Below are 26924 nucleotides of genomic sequence, written 5' to 3'. Positions count from 1 at the left end.
AAGAGGGCAAAGCGATCCATGGGCGGGAGGAGGGTGGGGTCCCCTCTTGCGTTAACTCTCCTTGGCCTTATCGGGGTCAAGGAGGTGGGGAGGGCTGCCTGGAGGACCCACCCTCTTCTTCATGGCTTTGGCCATTTTAATACTGCCCTAGGCTAAAGTTGCCTGTATATTGCTTGGTTGTGAAATCCAGCAGCAGCCCGTGAGGCGCAGACCGTCAGCTCCCACCCGACAGAGGAGGAAACCAGGGAAGGTGTCTGGACTCCAAGCAGCCATGCTCTGTCACCCACCCTGCTGATGTGCTGGCTTGATTCCTCCTAGTTAAGGGGTCTGCTCTGTTCCCAGCTTTGTGGGGACAAGAACAGCAGCTGCTTCTCCATCTTACAGTCCCTGGTGCCTCCCTAGCTCAGCCATGGGGCTCCACATCCTTATCCTGACAAAGAAACAAGAGGTTCCCCTAAACTCAAGCTCTTCAAACAGAAGCTTACTTCCATGGAGTTCCCATCGTGGCTCAGTGGGAACGAATCCGACTAGTATCCCTGAGGATGCAGGTTCGATCCCTGGCCTCGCTCTGTTGGTTAAGGATCGGTGTTGCTGGAAGCTGCAGTGTAGGTTGCAGATGTGGCTCAGATCCCCAGTGGCTGTGGCGTAGGCTGGCAGCCGCAGCTCCGATTCGACCCCTAGCCTGGGAACTTCCATATGCTGCAAAACCAAACCAAACAAACCAAACAAAAAAACCCCACCCCCTCCCACCAAACCCCAGAAGCTACTTCTAGTTGTGAGAGAGCTGGGGGCTGGGGTAAGGGGCCCTATGGGCACGTGCTGGGCCCCACCTTCTGTTCACACACATCTTCGTGGGGCCCAGGACTCAAGGAGAATCCCCCACCAGCTCTGGGTCCCCTTTCTTTGCTGAGCCAGTGTGAGTCACTGCCAAGTTGCTACTTTGTGAACTTGGCCCCTGTGTAAGTTCAGGTGACTTATCTACCTCTCTGGGTCTCAGTTTCCTGGTGCTAAAATGGTATTAAGGACAGAGCCTACCTCACAGGGCTATTGTGAGGATTCAGTGAACTGACATTAGCAAAACATTGAGGCACAGTAAGTGCCGGCTGGCATTGGAGTTGGCAGTAGTTGTTAGTATTATTACTATTATTCCAAGGCATGGGAAGCACAGCGAGCTCCCTGGATCATCTACTTTCCATCCCCTTTCCTGCCTCCCTCCCCAGCTCTTGCAGGACCCTGCACCCAACAAGAGTGCCCAGCAGGGCAGAGGGGGATGCCCTCTCCTAGATTCTCTTTCCTGAACCATGCCCTCAATTTGCCCACTTCTCCACAGGCCTCCTCACTGGCCTCCCTTCCTCCAGGTCCAGCCCCATCCTGTAATGGAGGGAGCTTGGAAAGGTCCCACCAGTCCTAACTCCCCAGCCCTATATTCAAGGCACTGCAAGATCTGATCCTTACTTACCTCTGAGGCCGGACCTTTCACTCCCACACCACTCTCCTGAACTTCTACGTTATTCCAATTGCCCCGGCCTTTGCTCCAGCCATTTCCCTCCTTAAGCAAGAGCGGTCACCTCTGCCTGACCCTAGACTGGGTCAGAGGCTCTCTTTCGCAAGATGTTTTTCCACCCTCAGGCAGGCTGAGACCCCAAGTAGGGGGCTGAATCAAGGTATCCACTGCCTCAGGGGGTTCCTTCCTTCTTAGGAAGGGCCTCCGCCCTTCCCTTAGCCCCGCCCCTCGCCTGCTGCCCGAGGCCGGCGAGTGGATAGATTCTCCAGCCCCCTTCGGGCTCCGCCCCTCTCGGACCTCAGAGTCCAGCGCTGGAGGGGGCGGAGCCCGGGGGCGGGCCCTGCCTAGGCCCCGCCCAGTACCCGCCCCTCGAAGTGGAACCCTACCGGGGCTCCGCTGACGCCGCACTTCACGTGACGCAGGAGCCGGGAAAGCATGGCGGCGGCCACTGGGTGAGTGCTGCTGCTGCCCCGGGCCCTTGCCTCACGGCGCGGAGCGGGACCTCCCGGCTGCAGAGTGGGCGAGAGCCCCGCCGCCGGGCCGTGTCCTTGTTGGCCGCGCTGTGTGGCCGCGGGCCTCGCTTCTTCGCGCGGGTTGGGCGTCCGAGCGCCGGGCAGCAGGCTGCGTGTGTGGCCGCTGCCCACTCCCCTCGGGCTCTTAGCCCCTCACCCGAACTCTGCAGCCCAGGTGGGGCCTCGGGTCGAGCGTGCGTTCACGGCCCCAACCCGCAGATGGGAAGACGGCGTTGCCAGGGCACCAGGACGCGGGTGCTCTCGGGGCAGAAGGGAGTGTTTGAGATGAGCTTGGAATCCCCTCCCCAGCGGGACGCTTCCCTCCTTACTTCAGGGCCCAGATGTCAGCCCCTCAGGGAATCCTTCCCTGAGAACCTAGCCCACTCTCAGCACCACCTGGTAAATTATATCACACATCCAAAAAACAAAACTTGTTTCTCGGCTTCTCTCGATTTAGAGTGTGAGGCAGGCTTTTTGTCTGGTTCACTCCTAGGCATCTTTAGCATTTGCCTTGCACACAGTAGATGCTTCATAAATTCTACGGTAAATTATACTAATCCATGCTAAATGGATCTAGTAGACGAAAGTGTGGCTAGATGGGCTCACTGAAGCATTGGAGGATGTTCCAGATGAGGGAATATCTGGGCAAAAGTTGAGCGTTCAGAGTGCTCTGGTGACGGGACAGTGGAGTGCGTCCCTGTGCAGGAGGGCGTGGCGTCTCAGCCAGCGTTTCCAGACTTTGTCTTAAGGGACTGGAACCTTTCAAGGGGTTTCATCTGCTCAGATATACCTTTTAGACAGTTATCCCCTGGGCTATGTATGTGTTCAGGGCAAGGCCCAGTTATGGGGACATCATCTGGGCCTGGAGTTGCTGGGGGCTGGGAAGGGGACTGGTAGAGAGAGGACACTGCCCCAGATGCCAGGCTGGAATTGAGATCAGAATGGGGGAACCGGTAGACTAAACACATGTCTCTTTTTGGAAGGGAGGGAGAATGGCAGCAGAAAATGGCCCCCTCGATTGGCCCCCAAGGTTGGAAGAGCTTAGAACATACAAATCAAACACTGACTAGGCACCTCCTGTTGTATTCCAGGAACAGCACTGGGTCTACCCTTAGATGTTCATGGTCCACTGGGGCAGATGTCATCTGTCTGCCTCCAGTCTTGGTATGTGCCATGGAAAGTTGTGGGTTCTGAGCTCAGGGGAGAGTGCAGGTAGGCTTCATGCCCTGGATGACATTTGTGCTGGTCCTTGAGCACCCCTAGGGCAGAGAACTGTGCTTGCAAAGTCCCATATGAATGTCAAGGAATCCAGGGTAAGATCTTTGAACTCAGCCTGTGATCCTTGATCACGTCTTAAAGAGCAGGGTGAGCAGTGGGTACAGGCCAGTGCCCAGATGTGGGTGTATTACCTCTATGGGTCACCAGGTGGTCACAGGGCATTCCAGGGGCTGCATTTGGGTTCAGGGATCCCTGCTGGCTTTGAGGTCTGGTGCTCTCCTGAGGGTACAAGGGAGCCAGGCTGGTGATTAGATGGGTGTGAGCATGGAGCTGGTTGGCTGGAAGGAGGGCCTGCTGAGTCTCTGGGCCACGGGGCAGTGAAACTCGGTGACAGGGGTCTTGGAGAGGTGTGTAAATTGAAGGGAGACCTGATGGATGCACGTAATTTGCAGAACTTAACAGGGCCTCTTTGGCAAAGGCCATCCTGGGTTGGTATGGATCGCCCTGCTGGACATTTTGAGCCCAGCAATTCCCATAGGTGAAAGAGGCTTTGGATATGTTTCCAGCAAAGCCTGGTGCCCAGCTGCACACACAGGACAGGTGAGAGCGTCAGGCATAATGAGACACCATCCCATCAGATCACAGCCACGGGCTCCCTGGGAGTTGGATCTGGTTGCCTGTAGAGTCCTTCCAGATCCTAGGCTGGGGGAAGCCGCGAGAGGCCAGGGAGACTGATTGTGTTCTATGTGACTTGGGGAAGAGTGGAAGCCCTAAGCTAGCATTTCAAGTTCAGCGAGAAACTTGAGATGCTCTTCTAAGGAGTGTTTCAGGGTTGATCCTGCTCTGTCCTGCTAGCCTGGGCAGGGACTTCAAGTTGGAAACAGAGGGTCTCACAGGCAGCCCCCAGAGGGTCTTCTGTGGGTTCATACCCTCCTGTACCCCCTCTCCCCCATCCCATGGTACTTGGTGAGAGGGGGCCCTGCCTTCTTCTTGGGTTATGCCTTGAGCTTTCCATAGACAGAGTTGAGACTTCTCTGCTACAGCCAGACCTGCTGCATCTGCTTCCACATGGCTTTTTCTGTTCTCCTCCTTTCTTTGCTCACTCACCTGCTAGCCCTGGAGTGCCCTCATTCTCTGACATGTTGTCCGCGTATCTGCAGGCCTGACTTGGATGGTTCCTTCTCCTAAGAAGCCTTTCCTGGCCCCCTTCCCTCCTGACCTCCAGCCAAGGCTTCTGGTTCAGAACTCCAGAGAATCCCAGTTTTTCCCACTGGCAGGCTGCCCGTCATGATTGGAGGAGGGGTTGCCCCCCTTCCTGCCTCTGCCAGCATCCTTGGAGTGCAGGGACCGGTTCAGTTTGTCTCTCCAGGGCCACCTTGTGATTGGTGCTAGGCTACAGTGCCAAAAAGAATAAAAGGATTTAGTCCTCCACCTAAATTAGTCCACCTTTCCTGGCTTTCCAGGGGACTCTCAGTGATTGCAGAAAGGAGTTGTGGGTGGGAGTGGGAACACAACTTTCAATAGGATGAAGAAATATCTTTAATTCTTTTTTTTTTTTTTTTTTTTTTTTTTTGTCTCTTTGCCATTTCTTGGGCCACTCCTGTGGCATATGGATGTTCCCAGGCTAGGGGTCGAATCAGAGCTATAGCCGCCAGCCTACACCAGAGCCACAGCAGCACGGGATCCGAGCCGCGTCTGCAGCGTACACCACAGCTCACGGCAATGCCAGATCCTTAACCCCCTGAGCAAGGCCAGGGATCGAACCCCAACCTCATAGTTCCTAGTCGGATTCATTAACCACTGAGCCACAACGGTAACTCCGAAATATCTTTATTCTTTAAGTGAGTGACTCTCAGAGAACTGCTGCCCAGAGGGCCTTTGACTAGTGTGAAGCAGCAGGTGAGCTGTCCTTGGTGTGTACCTGTAGGGGTCATAGGTCATGCTGGAGTCAGCATTTCTGGGGAGCAAGTGTTTGGAGGATTCAGGTTCTGGATCAAAGCCCATCCCCACCCTAAGATGAACTTTGTACTTGGAGTAGAGGCATCAGGCTGACCGTGGGGGCTGGGGAGGGGTGGGTCTGTGGGAGGCAGGCTGGTCACTGAGGGCCCCTTTGCCCTCCCAGGCCCTTCCCCAGGCCTGGTGTGACTCCACACAGGTCCCTGTGTGTGCTTAGCCCCCTGACCCTCATCAGGAGAAAGGCAGGGTGACAGCAGCCACAAGGCCCCTTCAACCAGGGTGAGTGGGCTGGCCTCGCTGACAGTTAGCTGGAGGGCTCAGTGCCTGGCCCGAGCTGGAGGCTGAGGGTGAGGGAGCAGGCTGGTCCCTGGGCTGATCTCTCTTGCTGGGAACTTAGCAGTATGGTCCAATCCAGAAGGGGTGACACATTCTGATGCAGGGATCTTGTCCCTTGTCTGTGCTGTGGGCCCCGTGGGCATCAGTGAGGCCTTTGGATCCTTCTTAGCATGATGTTTTAAAATATATGAAATAGGGAGTTCCTGCTGTGGCACAGTGGGTTAAGAATCTGACTACAGTGGCTCGGGTCGCTGTGCAGGTGTGGGTTCAAACCCAGCCCAGTGCAGTGGGTTAAAGGATCTTGCATTGCTGCAGCTGTGGTTCCAGTTGGGGCTCGGATTCAGTCCCTGGCCGGGGAATTTTCCATATGCCATGAGTGCGACCATTAAAAAAAATATATATATGTGTGTGAAATAAAATACAGAGGATTACAAGGGAAGCCAATTATGTCAAAATTCAGTTATCAAGATGTTAAGGACCGGCATCTGCACACTATTGTATGTGGAATGGATGGTCACCGAGACCCACTGTATAGCACAGGGAACTCTAGTCAGTATTCTGTGATAACCTATATGGGAAAAGAATCTGAAAAAGGATAGGGGTATAGGTATAACTGAATCACTTTGTCGTACAGCAGAAATTAACACAACATTGACAATCAACTATACTTCAGTAAAATTTTTAAAAATTAAAGAAATTTGTGGTTAGTAATATACGCTTCTTGATTAACACATTTAGTAAAGACAGCAGGTCTAATAACCACCTTCATTTTGAAGTAGTGGAAGCAAAAGTCATATTTTGAGATACTGTGACATCGGTAATGTGACATGAAGAGTTCCCATCATGGTGCAGCGGAAACAAATCCAACTAGGAACCATGAAGTTGCGGGTTCGATCCCTGGCCTCGCTCAGTGGGTTAAGGACCTGGTGTTGCCGTGAGCTGTGGTGTAGGTCACAGATGTGACTTGGATCTGATGTTGCTGTGGCTGTGGCGTAGGCTGGCAACTGGAGCTCCAATTGAACCCCTAGCCTGGAAACCTCCATGTGCTGCAGGTGCAGCCCTTTTAAAAAAAAAAAAAGTGACATGAAAATACCTCTGATTTCTGTTGGTGATTGTTTCACGTATTGCTTGCTGGTACTGTTGTGGTTAGTTGCTTACATTAATAATTGAAGGAAATGTTAATTTGAATGTGATTAGGAAAATAAAAATGTAATTTTTTTCCCATCCAAGTAGATGGAGTCCCTAAATTCCAAGGGCCTTGGGTGAGAACCCTACATGTGGCCACTGAGGACAAAGGAAGTGGTGGCTCAGTACTGATTTGGGGGGGACGAGAACAGGTCTCAGGGGCAGCAGCATCACACCTTTCCCAGGTGCTGGTCACTGGCGGCTTCCTGGGCTCTGGCAGTTGGCAGGGGTGGGCTGGCCCATGGGGGAGCTTGTTCCGTGGGTCTCTTTGATACCCTGGAGCCTTTGCCCCCTAGCCCTGCTCTCTTCCCTGGGAGTTGCACGTGCCCTTGGCTGCCTGCAGTAAAGTGCGCCTTATTTACACTTGGACACGGGATGACCTGGCTTTTGCTGTTCCAATTCCAGGTGCCAGTTAACAGAGGCTCCAGCAGAAATCAGTTGGGGATGTTTTATTAGTGCTGCTTTTGCTGAACTTGCAGGGAAAAGCCACCTGCGATGGCTCTGGGCCCAACATTCTCTCTGAGGGGTTGGTTTATGCCACAAGGAATCAAAGGGCATGTCTCTATAAGCCTTGATTCTGGGGTGCCCTGCAGTAATGAATGATTGCAGCCATCGGCCTGCCTGGGGGCTCCCTGTGCTCTGTTCTGGCGGAGCCCTGTGGAGGATTAGCTAGTATTGTAGATTTTCTTTGCAATAGCAGCTGAGGATCACAGGGAGGGTACCTTATCAAGTCGCCTGTGTTGACCTGTGCTGCTTGGCCCTTGGGCCAGAAGGTTCCTGTCTAGGTGCCCTGAGGAATTTAGGTCTCTCAGAAGTTATGGATAAGATGAAATCGGCTTCTGGGTGGGGACGTGGTGTGGCCAGGAGGAACGAGTGGTACCCTTTGTGTTTAAGGAGGAAGCTGAGGTTTGGGGGTGGGGGAGGGGGAGTGAGGTGGGCGGGGCTCTGCAGCCGGAGGGCTGAGGTGGGTCATTTTCAGGCAGTTGTGCTGCTGAGTCTGCATCTCTGGCCAAGGCCATCTGCAGCAGTGCCTCGGTGGCGTTCCCTCTGTGTCTTTGGGAGTCTGTAGAGACAAGGTTCTTCCCGGTGCCCACACCAGTGGGCTTTGCTGCGTAAGGGGAAAGAATGGGGGGCGTGGGGGACTCTGGGCAGAGGTGCTGGTGGCTGCACTTTCAGTTCCTGCAGCACGGCCAGCTGGGTTGCAGTCCTGTTTCTGAGCTGTCACTGCTGCCCTTTCATCCTTATGGCTGAGCATAGCAGGAAAGCCGCCAGCTTAGAGGAACCCTGGCCACCTGTCCCCCCCACCCCCCCCCGACCCTGCCAGGGAGTGAGTGAGGGCACGTGCCGGGGAGGGGCCCCAGATCATATGTGGGGTGGGCCAGGCCAGCCCAAGCGTTCAGCTTCCTGTCCCGCTGGGCTGATGTAGCAACTTCTGATCAGTACAGCTGTGTGGGTGGCCCCAGGCTGTGACAGCTGTGCACTCAGCCAATATTTATTGAGCCCTTGCTGTGTGCCAAGCACAGTCCTGGGCCGGGGGCAGTGGTGACCAGAGCAGAACCAGATCTCCGTCTTCATGGGGTTTGCATTCTGGAGGGAGGAGTTGGACCTCACCAATGAGCACCAGTCAGCATATATGTTGGAAGGCAAATGTGTCCATTCAGTAGAGACCTACCAGGCGGAGCCTCACTCCAAGGGCCTACTGAATGTGGGTCTGTTCGCAGATCTTTGGGCAGGTTAAGCACACATGGGAGGAAGAGGAGCCAAGCTCATCAGGAGCCAGCGAGGCCCCTGTGTGGGAAGGGCTGCCTGGCCCCTGCTGTGGCCTTGGTGGCCAATGTAGTTCCGGGTTCCCCCAGGGAGGGAGCTGGGGAGTGGATTCTCTGTCCAGCCCCTCCCCATCCCCCACTGAGGATGTCGGTTCATTCCCTGGCATCCCTCAGTGGGTTAAGGATCCGGTGTTGCCATGAACCGTGGTGTAGGTTATAGACTTGGCTCAGATCCCACATTGCTGTGGTTGTGGTGTAGGCCAGCAGCTGTAGCTCTGATTCGACCCCTAGCCTGGGAACCTCCTTATGCTGCGGGTGCGGCCCTAAAAAAAAGCAAAAGAAAAAAAAAGGAAGCCAGGGAAAACCATCCTGAGAAAAGCATTGGAGCCAAGATGAGCAGGAGGTGTCACCTGCCTCTGAGGGTCCCTTGGCCAGCTGAGTGCCCTGAGGGGAGGGTCCACCTGCCCAGCTCTCACTGCCCTCCCAGGTAGAGGCCCCTCCCTCACACCAGCTCTGGGCTGTCCTTGACCTCGACCTCTACGCCCTCTGCCCAGACAGCCTGTAGGGCCTCCCTCTGCACATACCACAGGCCCCTGCCCAGCTCCTCCACCCTGGCTCCGGCCTTGCTAGGAGACTGGACCGGGCCCTGGGACTGCACTTCTTCCATTTCATCCTTGATGCTGCACTGTTTTAGGTTCTGGGAAGGAGACAAGGTCCCTGCCCTCACAGAGTGGGCATTTTACCTGGAGAGACAACGAGCAAGTACACGAACACAGTCAGGCAGTGAGGTGTGCTCTGGAGAGAGGTGAAGAGTGTAGGGGAAGGTTTGGATGGTATTGTTGGGAAAGCCTCCACGGAAGAGGGGGCATTTCTGCAGAGGCCTGGTTCCCACGGGCTCTCTCCCAGGGGGCAGCAGCAGCAACGGCCCCCAGTGGCGTGATTTTGGAGTTTAGGGAAGAGCGAGACGCCTGTGGGCTTCCTCTGTACCTTGTGGCTGGAAATGAGCCTCCACTGTGTTCTAGGTGAACTGGGAAGCGGGGAGGGGTCGAGCAGGGGAGCACCTGCTGGGACGTGCCTTTTTTAAGGTTCCCTCCACGGGGGTGCAGACCTGGCTGTGGGGGAAGCTGGGATTGGAGCAGCAGAGAGTTCCCTGCACTTGTCCGGGTGGGAGATGGAGGTGAGACGGAGGATGGAGAGGGGCCTGGAGGGGCTGGTGCTAGCTAGGCAGGGTTTCAGCAGAGACTGTGGCCTCCAGTGTCCCTGGCATCCAGGCCCCCTGAGGACTGGGCACCCACCTGCAGATTCAGGAGGGTGGGGTCACTGTATCCCCTACAGCGTAGGGAGGGGGTGGGCAGGGATCTGGTGGGGAGGGGTAGAATGAGGAGACCATGGGTGGCCAACACATGGGGACAGGCTTGGGTGGCTTTTCAGAGGGTGTTGATGGCAAAGGGAGAGAGGAATTGACTGCTGGAGGGCACAGTGGTCAAGGGCAGTGCTTTTATTTATTTTTAGGATGGGTGAGGTTCCTGGGTGCTGGAATGCTGAGATTCAGGAGGATCGATGGGGGAGCAACCCAGGAAGATGCGAGAGGGTGGGGCAGGCACCATCCCATCTGGGGGGAGGGAAGCTTCCAGTAGAAGCAGTGGCGTGAGGAGTCCTGAGGCAGGTGGGGTTTGGGGAGTGGGTGCTGGGAGGAGAGGCAGTATTTTCTCAGGGAAAAGGGAAGCCGGGGTGGTGGTGGGGAGAGACACCCACCTGCCCTGCAGGCCTGGCCCTGCCCGGCTGTGAGGTCTCAGCAGCTCACCCCTCGCTGGTGCTCGCCTCGCGGTCAGCACCCCAAGGGCTGCCACTCCCGGGTCCTGGGCTCCCCCTCGCCCTGGGTTCCCCCTCCAGCCCGTGGTGCATACTAGCCTGGCTTGCTGAGTGCCCTGGGGTGTGTGTGGGGAGAGGGGAGGGATAGGTAGGTGTCCTGGCTCAGGTGAGGCTGCCAGGTCTGTGATGTGCAAAGATGGCATCCTGCAGGCATGTGGGCAGGGCTGCATTGTCCCCTGGGCCAGATGTCACGTGGATGGGAAGCTCCTTGAGGGCGGGAGCCGGGGAAGGTGTGCGTCTCCAAACCATTGCAGGCTCTCCCTCTGTGGGGCCACCTGCCCACATCCCCACTTGTGATCCAGGGCTCAGGGACAGGAGGGGAGGGCGTGGTTGACAAGGCTCTGTTGTTCTCGGGCGGCCCAGTGAGGGACAGTTTCTGGGTCACAAGCAGATGGAGGCCAGCCTGCTGTGTGCTGAGAGGGGTCCTGTGGTATGAAGGGGCCCAGTGATACTAACGGAAGCCTGCCTGGCTGTGTGTGTCTTTGCAGACCCTCGTTTTGGCTGGGCAATGAAACCCTGAAGGTGCCGCTGGCGCTGTTTGTCCTGAACAGGCGGCGCCTGTGTGAGCGGCTGCGGAAGAACCCTGCGGTGCAGGCCGGCTCTGTGGTGGTGCTGCAGGGCGGGGAGGAGACGCAGCGCTACTGCACTGACACTGGGGTCCTTTTCCGCCAGGTGAGCCCACCAGCAGCTTCCAGCATCTCTGAGTACGCACTGGGCCTCCTGTCAGCTGTCTGCCCTCCTCCGGCACCGAACTTGGTGGCTCTGGGCAGCTCTGCCCCCTGGGGGACCCTGAAGAAGCTCTCTGAAGGCAGGCCAAGTCTTGGGTCCCCAGGGAGGCCACAGTCCAGGGGATAGGGTGGGGTTGGGTGGGGCAGGCAGAGCCTTCTCAGCAGTGGCTGGGGCAGAGCTGTCACCAGCCAACCTCAGCTCTCTCAGGTCGGAGTACAGAGAGGTGATGGTCCAGGGGAGCAAGCAGGGATCTCTCAGGCCAAAGTACACAGAGATGATAGTCCAGGGGAGCAAGCAGGAAAGGCTTCCTGGAGGAGGCATGTGAGCAAGGTCTGAGCAGGAGTCGGGGGCCTGGGCATTGGTCCCACTTTGGCCAGTGCTGACCCCGTGACCCTCTCTGGGCTTCGTGTCCTCCCCTGGGGAGTGATCCAGGGGCTCCTCGAGGTTTTGGAACCCTGTGGGGCAGCAGGTGGCCCAGCTGCAGGGAGCCACCCTGGATGTGGTTGCCTTGGCTGAGAATTGCTGGCACACTCAGTTTCTGGGAATGGGAACAAGGACAGTCACCAGGGGGCTCTCCCAGAAAGCCAGGGTGGCTCCGAGCCGGCCGCACTCATTGATCCTGGCATGGCAGCCACTTTACAGAAGAGGTGAACAGGCTCCGAGGGGAAATGACTTGCCGGAGGGTGAATTAGAACCCCATCTCCAGATGCCAAGTCTAATGCCCTCTTGTCCCTGCCACGCCCAGAACAAGGGGTCTGACACACTGGAACTCCCTGGGTGTAGGCAGAGCCCAGAGGACGTGGCCATCCAGCATCCAGGTCCGGGAGGAGGCAGGGGAGCAGGAGGGGAGCTGAACGTGGAGAGCGGATGGCAAGATGTGGCCTTCCCAGCTGGACAGTGCCACCCCCTGCAGGGCACGGGCTGGCCGAGCTCCACTGCCAGGAGCCATAGTGTGGTATTTTCTCGGCGAGGGGCCTCCTCCTACCCGAGGGCTTCCCCCTGCCGCATTGTTCCTGCAGCTGCAAGCCTGCCGTCCCCTGGTCACTGGAGACGTGGCGGTCTGCATAAGTGCTCTCTGACTGGTCTCCATCTCGAGGCTCGAGGCTTCCATATTCTGCGGTTTAAGAAGCGATCTAAATTCAGCCGTTGGCTCCCTTACTGATGTTATGCGAGATTAATTTTAGAAAAGAGCCTCCTCCACTTCATACCTTTATAACGTTATTTTAGCTCCGTGTTTAATGCTAAACACTGAAGTCATCCGCTGCCCCGGGGGTGGGAGAAGGAAGGAAGCCGGCCTAAATGGAGGAATCCATTTCTGAGCAGACATCCGGCCTGGGCGTCTAAGTCAAGGTGGCATCTTGCGGGCCTGCAGGCGGTGAGGGTGGCAGAGAGGTGAGGGTGGCAGGGGGGCCTGGGCAGGGCCACGCCGGACCCATGGTGCTCGCGGGCACCTGTGTCCTAGCCTGGCCTAGCAGGGGCCTGAGGGCTGGCGAGGTGGGCCTGAAACCTGCATCATCAAAGGAGGCTCAAAGCAGGGTCAGAGCAGCCAGCCATGCTGTCCCCTCCCCAATCCTGGCAAGAGGAGACGGCAGCCCACAGCTGGCGTTGGGGGCAGGGTGCCGGGATGGAGGGTGGTGTAGGGCTCAGTGGGCCCCAGCTGATTCTCTGGGGTGCAGGAAGGAAGGCTTTCGGTCGGGGGCCCCACCTTTCTCCTTGCACCTCATGTTTCTATCCTGCTGACTGGGTGTACTATGTCCCCTGTTTCTGCCACAGGAGTCCTTCTTTCACTGGGCGTTTGGTGTCACCGAGCCAGGCTGCTACGGCGTGATTGACATAGACTCTGGGACATCCACTCTGTTCGTGCCCAGGCTTCCTCCCAGCCATGCCACCTGGATGGGAAAGTAAGGAGCCGTTCGGGGCGTGTGACCTGTCTGCTGACTGCTTGACTGGCTGGGGATGGGGGTGGGTGCAGGGCCCAGCCTGGGGGTGGCAAAGGGGGAAGAGTAGCAAGAGGGCCCTGCCCGTTAACAGCCTGGCCTGCTCTGGGCCAGAGACCTGTGCCCTTGATTGAGAAGGGGTGTCAGGGCTGGAGCCACAGACTGGGGTCCTGTTTGTTCGGAATCTTGAAATTCTGCATTCCCAGCTTTGTTCAGAGATGCCTGAGGCTTGGACCCCAGTGGACCATCACCTCCTGCATGGCGTCCGTGAGAGTGTGGTGGGGGCTGACTTGGATCAGGGAGGGCAGCCTGGGGCCCTTCCTTGAGGCCCATCACTGATGTTCGGGGTGTTATCGGATGCCTCCTGTGTGCCTGCTTTAGGACTAAGCTACGCAGGGCCTGCCTCACTCGGTTTAAGGGAGACTGGGTCGTGTTCTAAGGTTGTGCTCTAGGGTTGGGCTGTGTGCGAAGTGTGGGGCCAGAGGCCTGGGTGAAGCTGGAGGCTGCCTCCCCCATCATCCGTGATGCCTGCTGGCTTTATGGCCCTTAGCTGCGTCCACCTGTCCCCAGGGCCATCCTGCCTGCTCAGAGGCACTGAGGTGGAACTGTATTTAATTAGAGATGCTTGAGGTGACCAGAGGATCCTGCTAAATGCCCACCGCCTTCCAGCATGTCATTTCTGCCAGGGGAGTGCTTATTCTGGGCTAATGTATAAATTGCAGCCTTTGCTGTCTTCTGTCCCCAAATACTCATTACCAGATAGACTGGCAGGTCTGCGGTGGTTTGAATGACAAGGCACCTGGCTGCTGTAGGGACGTGGCTCTGTGCAGAGAGCCAGGGCAGGGCCCCCCAAACCTCCTCCTTTGTGTGCTGCCCGGCCCCACTGGCCCTTCAGTACAAACACCACAGCCTCCACGGTTGGCTTGCTATGTACCTCTCCTGCCATCTCGGGGTGAGGGTTTCAGCTTTCAGTGGTTCTGCTCTAAGTCCACTTGGCAGGATCCCTGGCCCTGGGCCTTCAGCTTTGCTTTTTAAGCATAATCAGCAGCAGAAGAGAAGTGGGCTGTGCTTCCCTTGGCAGGCAGGGTGTTTTCCTGTCGTGGCCTTGGGGAGGGATGGTGGGAAGTGGACCTGCCCCATCCAGCTGGCCTTTGGGGTGGATGGCTGGGTGGCCACATAGGTTCTGGCCCTCCTGGAGGCCCCTGGGGCAGATGGCATAAATGTTCACCCCCAGCAGAGTGAGCAGGTGTCTAGGGACCCCCATGCTGGCTGAGGGTGGGCGCTGGAAAGTTGTACCGCCTTCTTCCCAGAGGGTGCGGCATTGGAGTGGCTGCGGGGGGTGGGGTGGGGGGAGGAGAGCTCCGTAGGCTGGATGCTACCCAGGCCTGGGGTGGGGTGGGCTGCAGAGGGGGCTGGCAAGGGAGGTGTCTCCTCTGTCCTCTGGACCACCCTGCGCATTTGGCTGCAGTGTGTCTGCTCCTGCAGAGTAGCCGGCCTTGGGTTTGGCCTGGGGCGGGCCCTCAGTGTCCATCTGGGTCCCTGCAGCTACATGAGCAGATCAGGAGATGTGCGTGCTCCTGGGAAGGTGGCTCCTGCCTCACCCAGCTCTTGCGTCCTCATCCTGTCAGGACCTTTTCCATCGAGCTTTATTTCTGTCTGAGTCCTATGATGAGTTTTAAAGAGGGAACGGGCTCAGTGTGGTGGTGTGGCCCATGCAGTGTGGAAGCTTGCCTGAAGGCTCAGTGGGCCTCTTTGGGGAGCGGGTCTGGCCACCGTCTGGGCTTCTGATGCCCGATGTGTGGACCAGCAAAGATGCTCTGCATGAGGCATCACCAGGGCTGTCATCACGGCGATGGTCACTGGGGACAGTTATATTTGTGACACTGAACTGAGGCAGGGTGCTGGGGACAGGCAGCTTGTAACGTCCATAATATCTGTGGCCATTCCCTGTGGAGAGCTAGAATCTTCCTTCCTGCTTGACGTGGTCAGGACCTGGGTGCCTGTCTCCCTAAGTGAATGTGGCCAGGTCCCTGTGTGACTCCTGAGGCTAGACTGTAAAGTGCGCTGTGGTCTCCATTTGGTCCTCACTCCTGGGACACTCGCCCTTCAGCCCAGCCGCCACGCGGCCAGGGGCCCAGACTCCAGCACCATCCACTGAGCTGATGACTCCAGGACCCAGCCCTCTCAGGGCTCAGGACAGAGCCGGACCTTTGGTCCACGAATGTGATAAATGCTTTGTAACTCTCCTGCGTGTCAGGGTGGTTTGTCACAAAGCCCTGGTAACTGGAGGAGATTCCTGGTGAGAGTTTAGATCTGGTCTTGGCAAAAAGATTCTCCCAGAGCCCTTCCTGCCAGTAGTGTGTCCGGGAATAGCTGGGCCCCTGGGTGGCACCCCTGGTGTTGGCCTGGCCGCCCTCTCAGCCTCCCTGGGGCCCTGCCTCCTGGCTCTGGGGCTGAGATGCCCACCACTCAGAGCAGCACGGCAGCCAGAGATGCTGCACCTGAGACGTGGGCGTGGACACTGGGGCGTTTCTGTCAGGAGGGGCTCTTCTGAGCATCTGCTGCCTTTTATGCAGAGCTGACTCTCCCAAGAAGTCAGGGAGCACCTGTCCCCGGGAGGGGTGGGCAACCTCCAGGGCGCAGTCCCTGCCTCGGGAACTCCACTGTCCAGTGGGAAAACCGAAGCAGATCTCACCCTGCCTGCCCACAGCCAGCATCTGGGGACCCAAGTGGTACCTGACTTGAGGGTTTAAAACCCAGCACCTGATTGCTCGGGAAGCAGCTGTTGGCACTTGGTTACCCTGGAGTGTCATCTTCAATAATACGGGGATGACATTCTGTGCTTTGGTCACGGCTAGGTTTCTAACACTGCTGTTACAGTTTCTCTAGTCTGTCCCTGCTTTGCCAGGGTGGCTGATTGTCCAGTGTGGACCTTTGAGGGCACCAATGGGTCTGCAGGGTGGGTCTCCCTGACGGCAAAGCTCCACATGCATGCTGAGCAGGCCAGTCCCAAGGGGCGCTCCGGCCCTACAGTGGAGAGCTGGCTTCTTGTCTTCTGCAGACCTGGCTCCTCTCCCTGCCCACCTGCACAGGCCTTTCCTTCCCTCTGCACTGGGGCCACCCTCTCCTAGTCCCCATGTCCTAAGCCTTCGGGGGAGGAGGCCCGATGGGAACAGGGCAATAGAGGGGGTTGGTTTTCTGGGGCTGGAGGTGGGGAGCGGCCAGATCTGATGTGTATAGCTGTTTCCAGACACAAATAATCAATAGGGCTGGAGTGAGCCTGATGGGATTACCTGGCCTTTGCAATCAAAACCCACCAGACTGAACATTTGACCTTCAGCTCCTCAGCTTCCTTTTGAGTCTCTATCTGACGGCTTTTGAAAATCCATCTGGCAGATAACTGCAATCCAAAGTCGCCCGGGGAAACAACACCCCCGTCTGCAGATCTGCCACTTCCTGTGTAAACAGCCTGTCCTGTTGTCAGGGTTGCAGACGCCGAGCCCGCGCTCAGCCTGTTCCTCACCCCGGGCCTTTTAGGGGGCGAGAGTGTGGTAGCTTCTAATTTGTTTGTGTTTGGACTTGTTGCTTACAAACGTCTGGTGCCTTTTTGGTGTGAGGGTATTTCCCAACATTTTGGTCAGAATCAGGCTCAGCGGATGGCGGTTTTGGCTGCTGGGGTGTCTGGGGTCCTCTGAGCAGGCAAGAAATCCCCTCTGTGACTCAGCACCCTGGGCAGCTGCAGCACCAAGAGAGGACGAGCGACTTGGGCCCGGCTGGAGCCTTTGAGTCTGGCCGTGTTCTGCTCCTGTCCTGGCTGAGACCTCAGGCTTGGAGCCGGAGACAGTGTGGCTGGCAGGGGCAGGGGTGGGGGGGCGGTCTATGGAGAGGAGGGGGCTCTCTCCAGGGCTGAGGCCCTGAGCACAGTACTTTCTGGTATGGAAACCAAAGCGTGTGAGCTCTGGGGTGTGTGTATGCGTGTCTGCACTGTGTGTGGGGGGGGTGGGGGAGTATAGTATGGTATGTGTTGGTGTAGTGTGTGTGGGTGGATACTGGGGGGTGGGGTATGTGCCGTGTGTAGTGTAGGGTGTGTGTGGGGGTGCATGCTGTGGGGTAGGGTGTGTGTGAGGGGTTGGGGTGTGTGCCATGTGTATGTGGAGAAGGGTGTGTGTGTGTCGGGGGTGCATATTGGCAGGGTGTGTATGTGGAGGGTGTGTGTGTTGCGAGGGAATGTGTGTGTGTTGAGGGGGGGTGTGGTTTTTCACACTCACTGCCCCCGACTCCGTACCCACCCCTAGGTCGCAGGAGGAGGCTGCCTCAGCCTGCCTGGTAGCCTGGCCCTGGCTCCCTCTGTCTTCCGGGAGGGTGTGTGGGCACTGCCAAGGGTGCAGGTTCAGGAAATTCCTTTGGCTCTTACCCCAGGCGGTTTGCAGGGAGCCCAATCCCGTGCAGCCCCAGGCCTGGCCAGGCGTTTGCCAGAACTCTCAGCCAGGCACCTCTCCCGGGCTCCTCTGACCTCAGGCCTCCTCTTCATCACCTCTGCCTCAGGAGCGGGCCTCTCTGAGAAGTGCTGCCCTGCCCTCACGGTCACGGGAGCGACTCCCAGGATCAGGCGCCCACATAGCTCTGGAGAGCTCTGCTTTTCCCTGACAAGCTAACAGAGCCCCGAAATGGTTGCTGACTTCATTCCGGAATAAGTGCAGGGCATTGAGCAGGATGAGAGGCCGCGACGCTGTTTGCAGCTGCAGGCAGACTCTGGCGGCTGGAAATTGATGATGATGGCTGCAATTTGGTCCTATTACTTATTCATTAACCACGTGCAGGTGGTCAGCTAATCGGCCAGACCTGCACTGGGAAGTTTTTTTCTGGAGGGCTCCATCGTATCTGCACCATGGGCATTAATTCAATGTCTCCTTTTCCCAGGAGGCCCCTCACAGGGTATTGACACTCACTGCACCAGCCCTGACCCTGAGCTCTGGGAAGGGCCTCCCTCATCCTAGTCTGGGCCCACCTGCTGGTGGTGGAGAAGCCCGCCCCTGCTGGGTCCTCAGACACTGGCTCTTTCTTTCTTTCATTTTTTTTTTTTTTAACTTTTTATGGCCACATCCATGGCATGTGGAAGTTCCCACGCTAGGGGCTCAAATCAGAGCTGCAGCTCTGGCCTCGGCCACAGCCACAGCAATGCAGAATCCGAGCCGTGTCTGCGACCTGCACCACGGCTCACGGCAACGCTGGATCCTTAACCCACTGAGTAAAGCCAGGGATTGAACCCGCAGCCTCGTGGATACTAGTCAGGTTTGTTACTGCTGAGCCATGATGGGAGCTCCTTCTTGACCACATGAACCCCTTTGAGTGGAGCCCTCCCTCCTCTCTCCTGCCCAAGCTGTCCCTTCCTTTTGAAAGGAGAGTTTCTGGGCTGGGTTGGGCTTCCTGGCTGACCTGCCCTCTCTCCTCCAGTTGCATCTACTTGGATCTCCCATGGGATGGGCTCCAGCCTGAGCTGCCCTACTGGACCCCACACTCCAGCCGGACAGCACACAGCCCGCTGTGTGGCCACTGCCAGCCTGGCACTCAGTTGTCATAGAGCTGCCCAGGGACCTCTGCAACCAGCTCTGCAGGGATCGTGTGAACCCACCACTCCTCCCGTCAACTCCAAATAGTGGCTGCCAAGCCTCTACTGGCTGGCTCGACGTGGCAGCCTGACACACTTATCCCTCAGGATGACATTTCATTTTTACTGTAACTGGCCTCAAAACAGGAAAGATAAGTACTGTTCAAACTTAATTATCGCTGCCCTTTAGGGGAAAAAAAAAAATGTGACATGCAGGGAGTTCCTGTTGTGGCTGAGGAGTAACGAACTCGACTAGCATCCATGAGGACACAGGTTCAATCCCTGGTCTCGCTCCAAGAATCCGGCATTACCATCAGCTGTGGTATAGGTTGCAGATGCAGCTCGGATCCTGCATTTCTGTGGTGGTGGCGTAGGCTGGCAGCTCTAGCTTCGATTGGACCCCTAGCCTGGGAACCGCTATATGCCGTGGGTATGGCCCTGAAAAGACAAAAAAAAAGAACATGCAGAGTGCCAGAAAAGATGCCCATAGCTTTTAGGTTGCCAATGTCAAATGGCTATTCTTGATGAGATTCAGGCCTGTGGCTAGTTGGGCAGCTTGGGCCCTTGAGACCTAGGTTGTGCTCTGGACTGTGTCATCCGACCTCACCGAGAAGGGCAAAGGGTGCTTGGTGGGGCTGATGCCTGAACTCACTTCCTGCTGGGCACCAGGACGGCAGCAGCTGGCTCTCCTGTGCACTGGCTGGCTCTTGCCGTTCGTGGCCAGTGAAGTGGCTCACTGCTGGTAAGCGAGGGGTGGACAGGTGAGCGCATGGCCCTGGGGCCACCCATAGATCACAGCTCCCTGTGTTCCCCTCTGCTTTGTCCCTCCTCCCCCTGCTTCCTTAGGTTCCACCTGGTTCAGACCTTGAGCTCAGGTCAAATGCAGGGCATGTCCCCAGTTTCTAAAGTCTCCGGGGTCTCCACTGGGTCCTGGCTGCCGAGACTCCCGGGCAGGGCAGGCAGGCGCACATTTTCCAGGGACTCCCTTGCAGGATGGCTTGGGTGAGCTGGGAGGGTTAGGGTCCCTGAGGGGAGGGGAGGTGAAAAGCTCAGTGCCCAGGCTCACGACTAAGGCACCCGCTGTAGGGATCTTGGAGGCTGGCCTCGCAAGCAGGTCCTTGGCTCCTCCTGAATCTTTCAGGAGTTCGCTTTTGATGCTGTCACAGCTGGAGGTGATGCAGAGACTGGGGACCAAAGGGGAACTGGGGACCTGCGGAGGATGCTGGGCTTCTCTCTTAGATCTGGGACTGGAGCCGGGCAGTCAGAGTGAAGGTGGTGGTGCCACTGATGGCCCTGCCTCTTGCCCTTCTGGCCAATGCATTTGTGCTCTGCTGAGAGTGCCACCCCTCAGTAGCAAAGGGTCAGTGAGCTCTTTGCAGTAAACCCAGGCACCGGGGCCTCCAGCATCCAGGCGAAGGTACTTATCATCAGTTCCTGCCCCATGTAGCTGCTTCAGGCAGTGCAAATGGAGGCACCAGACTTGGGCCATTTAACTTTGAAGTCCTGTCTCAAACAGAGAAGCTCATGTGGCTGAATTGTGTGGATTTACGTAATAGTGGGAACGTGACACCCAGCGCCTTCTTCAGAGAAGCCAAGAGGGTTCTGGGGCCTGGTGTCACCCACTGGAGTGACCACTGCCTCCCTGGCCCAGCTCCCCTCCCGAGGCTGTGAATTCCTGCTGCTGGTCCCCGAGGCCCACCCACATGTCTCTGGGTGGTGCTCTGTGCTCCGGCCACAGCCCAGTCTGGAATGCTTGTTTGGGTGGAGAAGAAATGGTGCAGGGCTTAGAGCGGGGAGTGGAAACCTGTCTCTTGGGCAGTGATGCTGGTCATTGGTGTTTCAAGGGCTGGTGGAGCCAGCTGTCAGAGCTGGCCATCTCCCAGTCCCAGCGTGCTCTGCCTCTCTGGCCCCCCTGGGTCTCACCCAGGCGCACTGTCCTTGGCCTCTCCATCTCCCTGTCATCCGCTCGCCCTGCAGAGCCCAGGAAGCCCGATCAGAAAACCATCTGCTGCTTCCTCTGAGGCCTCTTTCGGATCTGACACTCAGTGACTGGAATACCATGTGATCACAGGCAGGATGGGGCTGAATCCCCTGTGCTGATGTGGTGCTCAGGCGTGAGACGGCGCAGGACGGCATGCCTATGTCCCTAGACTTGGCTGGTGCTCCTGATGTGAGCTCTGTCACCAGCAGTGACAGTGACTCATCTGCTGACCTAGAGGCTGGGGGGTGGGGCTGCCGTCCAGTGTGCAGCCAGGACCAGGAGCCCTGCGGGAGGAAGGCAAAGGCTACCCAGCCTCCCCTAGCCTGGGTCTTTGTCTTTTCACGGGCTGATTTCTCAGGGACGATGAGTAAGCTTGAATGTTCCTCATCGCTGTGAGTAATACTGGTACTGACTTCTTTAAAGTGTTAATTTTTAAACTTTCCATTAAAGAGGTTCCGTGGGGGCTTGGGAGGCAGCTTATTTCACGCCCCAAAGAGTGGGGTGTGCTGGCTGGCTGCCTGGTGGCGGTGGAGGGAGGTATGTCTGCAGCTGCTTACCCCGAGTGGCCAGGGTCACGGGCTCCAAGGAGGAGCCAAGGTCGGCTGGGGGAGGTGGAGGGAGGCAGGTGGGGCTCGGCCGTCACTCCTCACTCCGTGGCTTAGTGCCCTCTGCCCCCCGAGCCTGTGTTGGGCAGACTGGCTTGGTGCCATGTGCTGGCTGGGACAGGGATGGGCCTGGGGCTTCCTGGCCTGGGCTCGGGGGTGGGGAATGCAGCCTGGGCACCCCCGCTGCCAAACTCTGACCCTGGTGTTCCTTGTGCTTCCCTTTGAGGATCCACTCCAAGGAGCACTTCAAGGAGAAGTACGCCGTGGACGACGTCCATTATGCGGACGAGGTCAGTGGTGGCGGACCCCTCCTCTGTGGCGGCACAGGGCTTCTAGTCACCCCTCTGCTCCAGATTCCCTCGTCTCCCTCTGCCGCAGCCTGGCTGGATGTCGCGAGACACCGCAGCCCGGCCACCAGCTGCCGTGGCAGTGCCCTTGTTCGGAGGGCGCTCAGGAACCGTGTGGCTCAGAGCTCCCCAGGAGGCCCCTGCTCTGCCCCAGGCGGTGACCGACTCCGTGGCTGGAAGTGTCTGGTACCTGGGATGTGGCTGCTGAGCTGCACATGGGGTCTGGGGGTTGGGGGTCTCTATGAAGGTCTGGTCTAAGGGCTCCCCAGACTCAGCTGGGCCCTTCCCACCAGCCCTGGCCAGCTGCAGATGCTGCAGTCAGAAAAGCCCCAGACTACGAGTGGCCCGGAGGAGGGGGGTGGGGTGGGGTTGGAGGTCCCTGGCTTTCATTGTCTTCCCAGCGTGGTTGCCCAATGGTGTCGTGTGGCCTGGGTTGCCATGTGACTGTCCTCCCGGGGCTTTGAATCTGTCCCCAATCCAGGCAGTCAAAGGGGGCCACCCCTGACCTCCATTGCTGATAAAGCCGGGTTGTGGCAGAGGTGAGAGCATAGCCACTCGCCTCTGTGGTCTCCTTAGAAACCAAGGGCCCCTGACACCAAACCACTGCCAGGCACACTGGAGGCTGCTCTGCTCTATCCCTGGATGCTGTCTTTGTTGCCTAGAACATAAACACTGGGAGGTGCCCTGGCCTGGCAGGATCAGCTGGACAGGGCCCCTCTGTACCACATTTGCCCAGACAGAAGTCGTCATACCCTGAGAGCCGGGGTGCAGGGTGGAAGCTGCTGGAGGAGCCAGCCAGCCGAGGCCCAGCAGCAGCACCCATGCCTCCACGCCTTCCCTTGGGCAGGACACAGGCTGTGTGGGAGAATGATGGCCCTGGGTGGGAGGCTGCTTCCCGGGCATCTAGGTCAGACAGGCGGTGCTGGGCAGAACCAGCCTGGCCTGCTTGGGGGCAGACAGCTCACCTTGATGACTGCCCGTGCCGTGCCCCAGCAGGCTGGTGCCAGGACCATCCTCTATGCTGGACAGTCGTGCTTCTGTTCTGCCGTCCTGGAATGTGGTGCCCATTCTCTCTCCATGTCTACCCATCCTTCTGCCCCTCTGCTTTGGCAGGCGTATCCCTCCTGCCTCTAAACTGCATCTTAACATTATCACCTTTTGAGACCTTGACTCTCCAGGTCTTTTCCAGGGTGACACCTGGAGGGTGCAGCCTGGGACGGGCCCTGGGACACGGACCTTGTGCCGCAGCCCTCTGCATCCCCTGCCGACTCCCGTCTACACTGGCAACCCTGCCCTGCCTCTTGGGATCACTTGTAGACATGGTGGATCCTGGCTGTGTTCTGGTCTATACTCTGCCCTTTCCTGGTCTTTGTGGCTAAGGCCCAGTTCTTTCCCCCCAGAGTCTAGCATCACACTCTTCCTGCCCAGTCCCCGGGACATGTGGGCATCAGAGCTGGTTGGGGTGGGAGCTGAGCTCAGTAGCCAGGGGCACACTCTGGTGCAGAAAGTGACCACACGGGCAGTTGGTCCTCCGTGTGGTGATGCCCAGTCAGCAGGGGCTTAAGAAGGAGTGTTCTTGACATCCCCAGGGCCACGGGGTCTATATCTGTAGCACTTTCTGTCGGATTGAATTGTAGCATGAAGGGGGCTGGATCTTTATTTTATGTCATGTGATTCAATCCCAGGTTTTTGGGGGGTGACTCATAGCATCAGAAGAGTCTGTTAATATACACATGATGTGTTCTCTAAGCCTCTTGTGTTTAGGATCTCAAATAGTCTGAACATTTATTTGTGTGCTTCTGATGAGGGCATTTGCCTCTTACCTTATGTGTCTTTCTTTTTTTTTTTTTCTTTTTGCCTTTTTTAGGCTGCACCTGTGGCATATGGAGGTTCCCAGGCTAGGGGTCAAATCAGAGCTGTAGCTGCCAGCCTATACTACAGCCACAGCAACGCCAGATCCCAGCCGCGTCTGCGACCTACACCACAGCTCAGGGCAACACTGGATTCCCTAATCCACTGAGCGAGGCCGGGGATTGAACCTGCAACCTCATGGATCCTAGTCAGATTCTTAACCCGCTGAGCCACGGTGGGAACTCCTCATCTTGTATTTCTAAGTGCTGGAGAGGGAGTGGTGCCCATCCTCAGGTCTGATTTCCTTCTGCCCCTCTGCTTTGGCAGGCGTATCTCTCCTGCCTCCAAACTGCATCTTAACATTATCACCTTTTGAGACCTTGACCCTCCAGGTCTTCTCCGGGGTGACTCCTGGAGGGTGCAGCCTGGGACGAGTCCTGGGACACGGACCTGCCTTGCCTGGGACTCTGCCCACAGAGTCAGAATGTTTTTGTGCCACATCCTCCCAGCCATAGCCTGACAGTGTTGCTTTTATGACTGGGGGATGGGGTGGGGAAATCAACTCCATTCACCCTGTGATTTCTGGGGCGAAGGAGAGCTGGCCTTCAAATGAGATGACACAGAGGAGGACTTGAGTGTCAGAATAGGAACGCCTGTAATGATAGTGTAGAATTAGAGCCCACAGGCCAGCTAACTCTGAGTCTGTGTTTACGAAGCGGAATCCTAAGCTTCATAAATACAGAAGGCTTCAGCGGAGCTGAGAGCACAGGAGCTTTCTGCAGCCCCCGCTGTTATCGCTGCCACAGTTAATCGGTTTTGTCTTGGCTATTACCGCCGTGGTTCTTCTTGGAAACAAGGGCCCATGTGGACTGTGAGTCAGGTGCTTCACTCCAGGGTGGTGCCTGCCGATTCCGGTAACCTTGGCGTCTCCCTCTTGCTCTGGCCCCCGGTGGCTGCAGCTCTCACCCCATTACAGAGGAGGCCAAGGGTCAAAGCGGCAAAGGGCCCCATCCACAGCCCCACAGCCAGGGCATCCTAGAGTTGGGATGCCAGCCAGAACCTTTGGACCCTGGAGGCTCCCCCTGCACCTCTGCTCCTGCCCTGTCAGCAGTGAGGGGATGCTGCAGGAGACACCTGTGGAGGTGACGAGACTCCTAAGTGCCTTTGATTTTCTGTGGCTTGGATGGAGCATGGCGGTACAGACACCTGGGCTGGGAGGCCCTCGAGGTGCCCAGGGCCATTCCATCATGTGACAGGAAGCCCTTCGGGGATGGGCTCCTGGGCCAGGTCTAGGGTGCTCAGCCTGATCCAGCTTTGGGCAGCCGTGGCCATCCATACAAGTCACAGACTGGGGGCAGCTGACCCTTGATGCCTCTGAAAGAAGGCAGGAAGTCCCCCACCCCAGGCCATGCCTGTTGCTGGGTACCATGTGTAAAATACAGGTGTCTGAGGTAGCGAACCTGGCTGTCTAGTTCCCTTCCTCCCATAAGTGATCCTGAGTTTAATTATTGAGAAGGGAGGGGAGGCTCAGGAGAACGCTGAGAGGTGCTCCAGGCATTGCAGTGCAGACACTGGTTTCTATCAGGGGACAGGAGCTGGCCAGGTGGAGGGCACGTGTTGTGTTTTCCTCTCTGGCACCAGGCAGGTGTTGCCAGGGTCCCTGGTGCAGATGCAATAGACCTTGGTGGCAGCACAGTGATGGATGCCCCTTGGCCCTTGGCCTCGGTAGGTAGAGGTATCAGGGAGTGGTGGGGTCTGCGCTCAGCCCTCTGAAGGGGCAGCTGGCCCAAGGTTGCTAGATACTCTGAGTGATCATGAGTACCTGTCAATACACAGTGTTGGTGGTCTTTCCCGATGTTTACTTTTAGAAACAAATCGAACGTTTAAATACCTTGCTGGCCACCAGTGTGCAGTCTTGTTTCAGACTGCCCCAAAAAAGGCTCACTTTTAAAAGCTTTGCTTTTAGCATGGTGAGGCCCAGCCCCTGGAGCAGTGCAGGCTCTCTTGGCAGCACTGGTCATGGATTGTCCAGCCCCTTTTCCTGGATCGTCACCCTTGAAGAGTGGCCTCCAGGCCTGGTCGGAGCCCTGGGCACGAGGGTGCTCAGAGTGTCCGCGGGAAGCCTCTGGTTGTCCGCGGGGCTCTGCAGAGTTCCATGTGTGCTGTCCGCCTTGACCTGCCTGTGCGGCGAGACTACCTGGGAAATTGGTGCTGAGGCTGGAAGCGAGGCAGGGTTGTTTACCAGCATCGGTTTGTGAGAGCCCATGGGTCCCCAGTGACCACCGCTCCATGGAAATGAGGCTTTGGTTGACAGAGCCAAGCTGTCCTGTGTGTGAAGCTGCTTTTCCAGCTGGGACGCCTAGCTGCCTCTTCGCGTTCATTTCTGAGACACGGAATCAGGGTGTGCTGATGAGAGGGGAGCGCTAATGGGTCTCCTTGGGGAAGGGCTGGTGCAGCCGCCCGATGGGGGCAGGTTTTGCAGCCGCAGCGGTAACTGGGGCCTACTCGAGGGGTCGTGATCAGTAACCGGCGCTGCCCTGCCAGGACCAGCAGACACCTGGCCTGCTGCGCTCGGCCTCCCTCCTGCTGCACATGGGGCGGCGCTGAGAGCAGGCTATGTTCTCCTCCATCATCCCCACCAGCACGTCCAGACTCGTAGCCAAGAGAAAAACCCATCAGCCTGCACATTCGTTATCCTGCTCCCCTCTCCCAAGGACAAGAGCACACACAATCCCCAAGGGCCTGCTCGCTCTCCGGTTCTGCCGCTGTAATTGATGGACCCGCTGCGTGCTGATGAATGCAGACCCTTCGGCCAACATCACAGCACATGCAGGGCCTGACAGGTGCGGCTCTGGTTCCTTGTAATGGGCCACCCCCTCCCTGGGGAGTGCCAGCCACGCACCACCACGTGCTGCCTGTGCTCTGGTCATTCTCAGAGCAATTACTGAGCAGACGGGGTGGGCCCAGGGGGATGGAGCGCCGGACCTGCTGGCGGGAGGGTGGTTGGCACATATCCCGAGTCATCTGGCTGTGAGCATCAAAACCTTGACGGAGTATGGGGCTTCGCACCCAGCAGCTTCACTGGGTCAGTTTTTTTGTTGTTGGTTTTTCTTTTTTCCCCCCAAGGGAATAATTTTCTTTAAATTTATCCTTTTTCTTTCTTTTTTTTTTTTTTCTGGCTGCCCGCGAGCCTGTGGAGGGAGATCCCTGGCCACAGTTGTGACCTACACCACAGCCATAGCAAGACCGTATCCCACTATGCCAGGCCAGGGATCGAACCTGGGTCCTGACACTGCAGAGGTGCCACCAATCCCGTTGCACCACAGTGGGAACTCCTAAGGAAATAATACTTCTAAACCAGGCGGTGCATTTGGGCCTTGTTTATAATAATCATCATACATAATGTCACCGTCCAATAGAGGAATGAATAGATGAGCTACACCGAGCTGTCAAGAGAATATAACGACCACAGGTGTAGTAGCTCTGGGCTGTGCTCTCTTTTGACTCTGAACCTGGG

The 26924-nt window shown here is 57.2% G+C and overlaps 1 protein-coding gene across 1 annotated transcript in view; it reads left to right on the top strand.

Annotated features, from left to right (window-relative positions):
* Window positions 1842-26924, top strand: part of PEPD (peptidase D) — a 113327-nt gene continuing 88244 nt past the window's right edge. Inside the window, exons 1-4 of the mRNA XM_005653273.3 lie at window positions 1842-1956; window positions 10838-11021; window positions 12852-12979; window positions 21436-21499. Coding sequence (XP_005653330.2) covers window positions 1940-1956; window positions 10838-11021; window positions 12852-12979; window positions 21436-21499 — 393 coding nt within the window. The 5' untranslated portion in view covers window positions 1842-1939. The remainder of the gene's footprint in view (window positions 1957-10837; window positions 11022-12851; window positions 12980-21435; window positions 21500-26924) is intronic.

This window comes from Sus scrofa, chromosome 6, assembly GCF_000003025.6.
Source record: "Sus scrofa isolate TJ Tabasco breed Duroc chromosome 6, Sscrofa11.1, whole genome shotgun sequence".
In the NCBI taxonomy this organism is placed as follows: domain Eukaryota; kingdom Metazoa; phylum Chordata; class Mammalia; order Artiodactyla; family Suidae; genus Sus; species Sus scrofa.
Note: the sequence above shows the minus strand (reverse complement) of the source record. Positions and strands in the feature narration are given on the sequence as shown.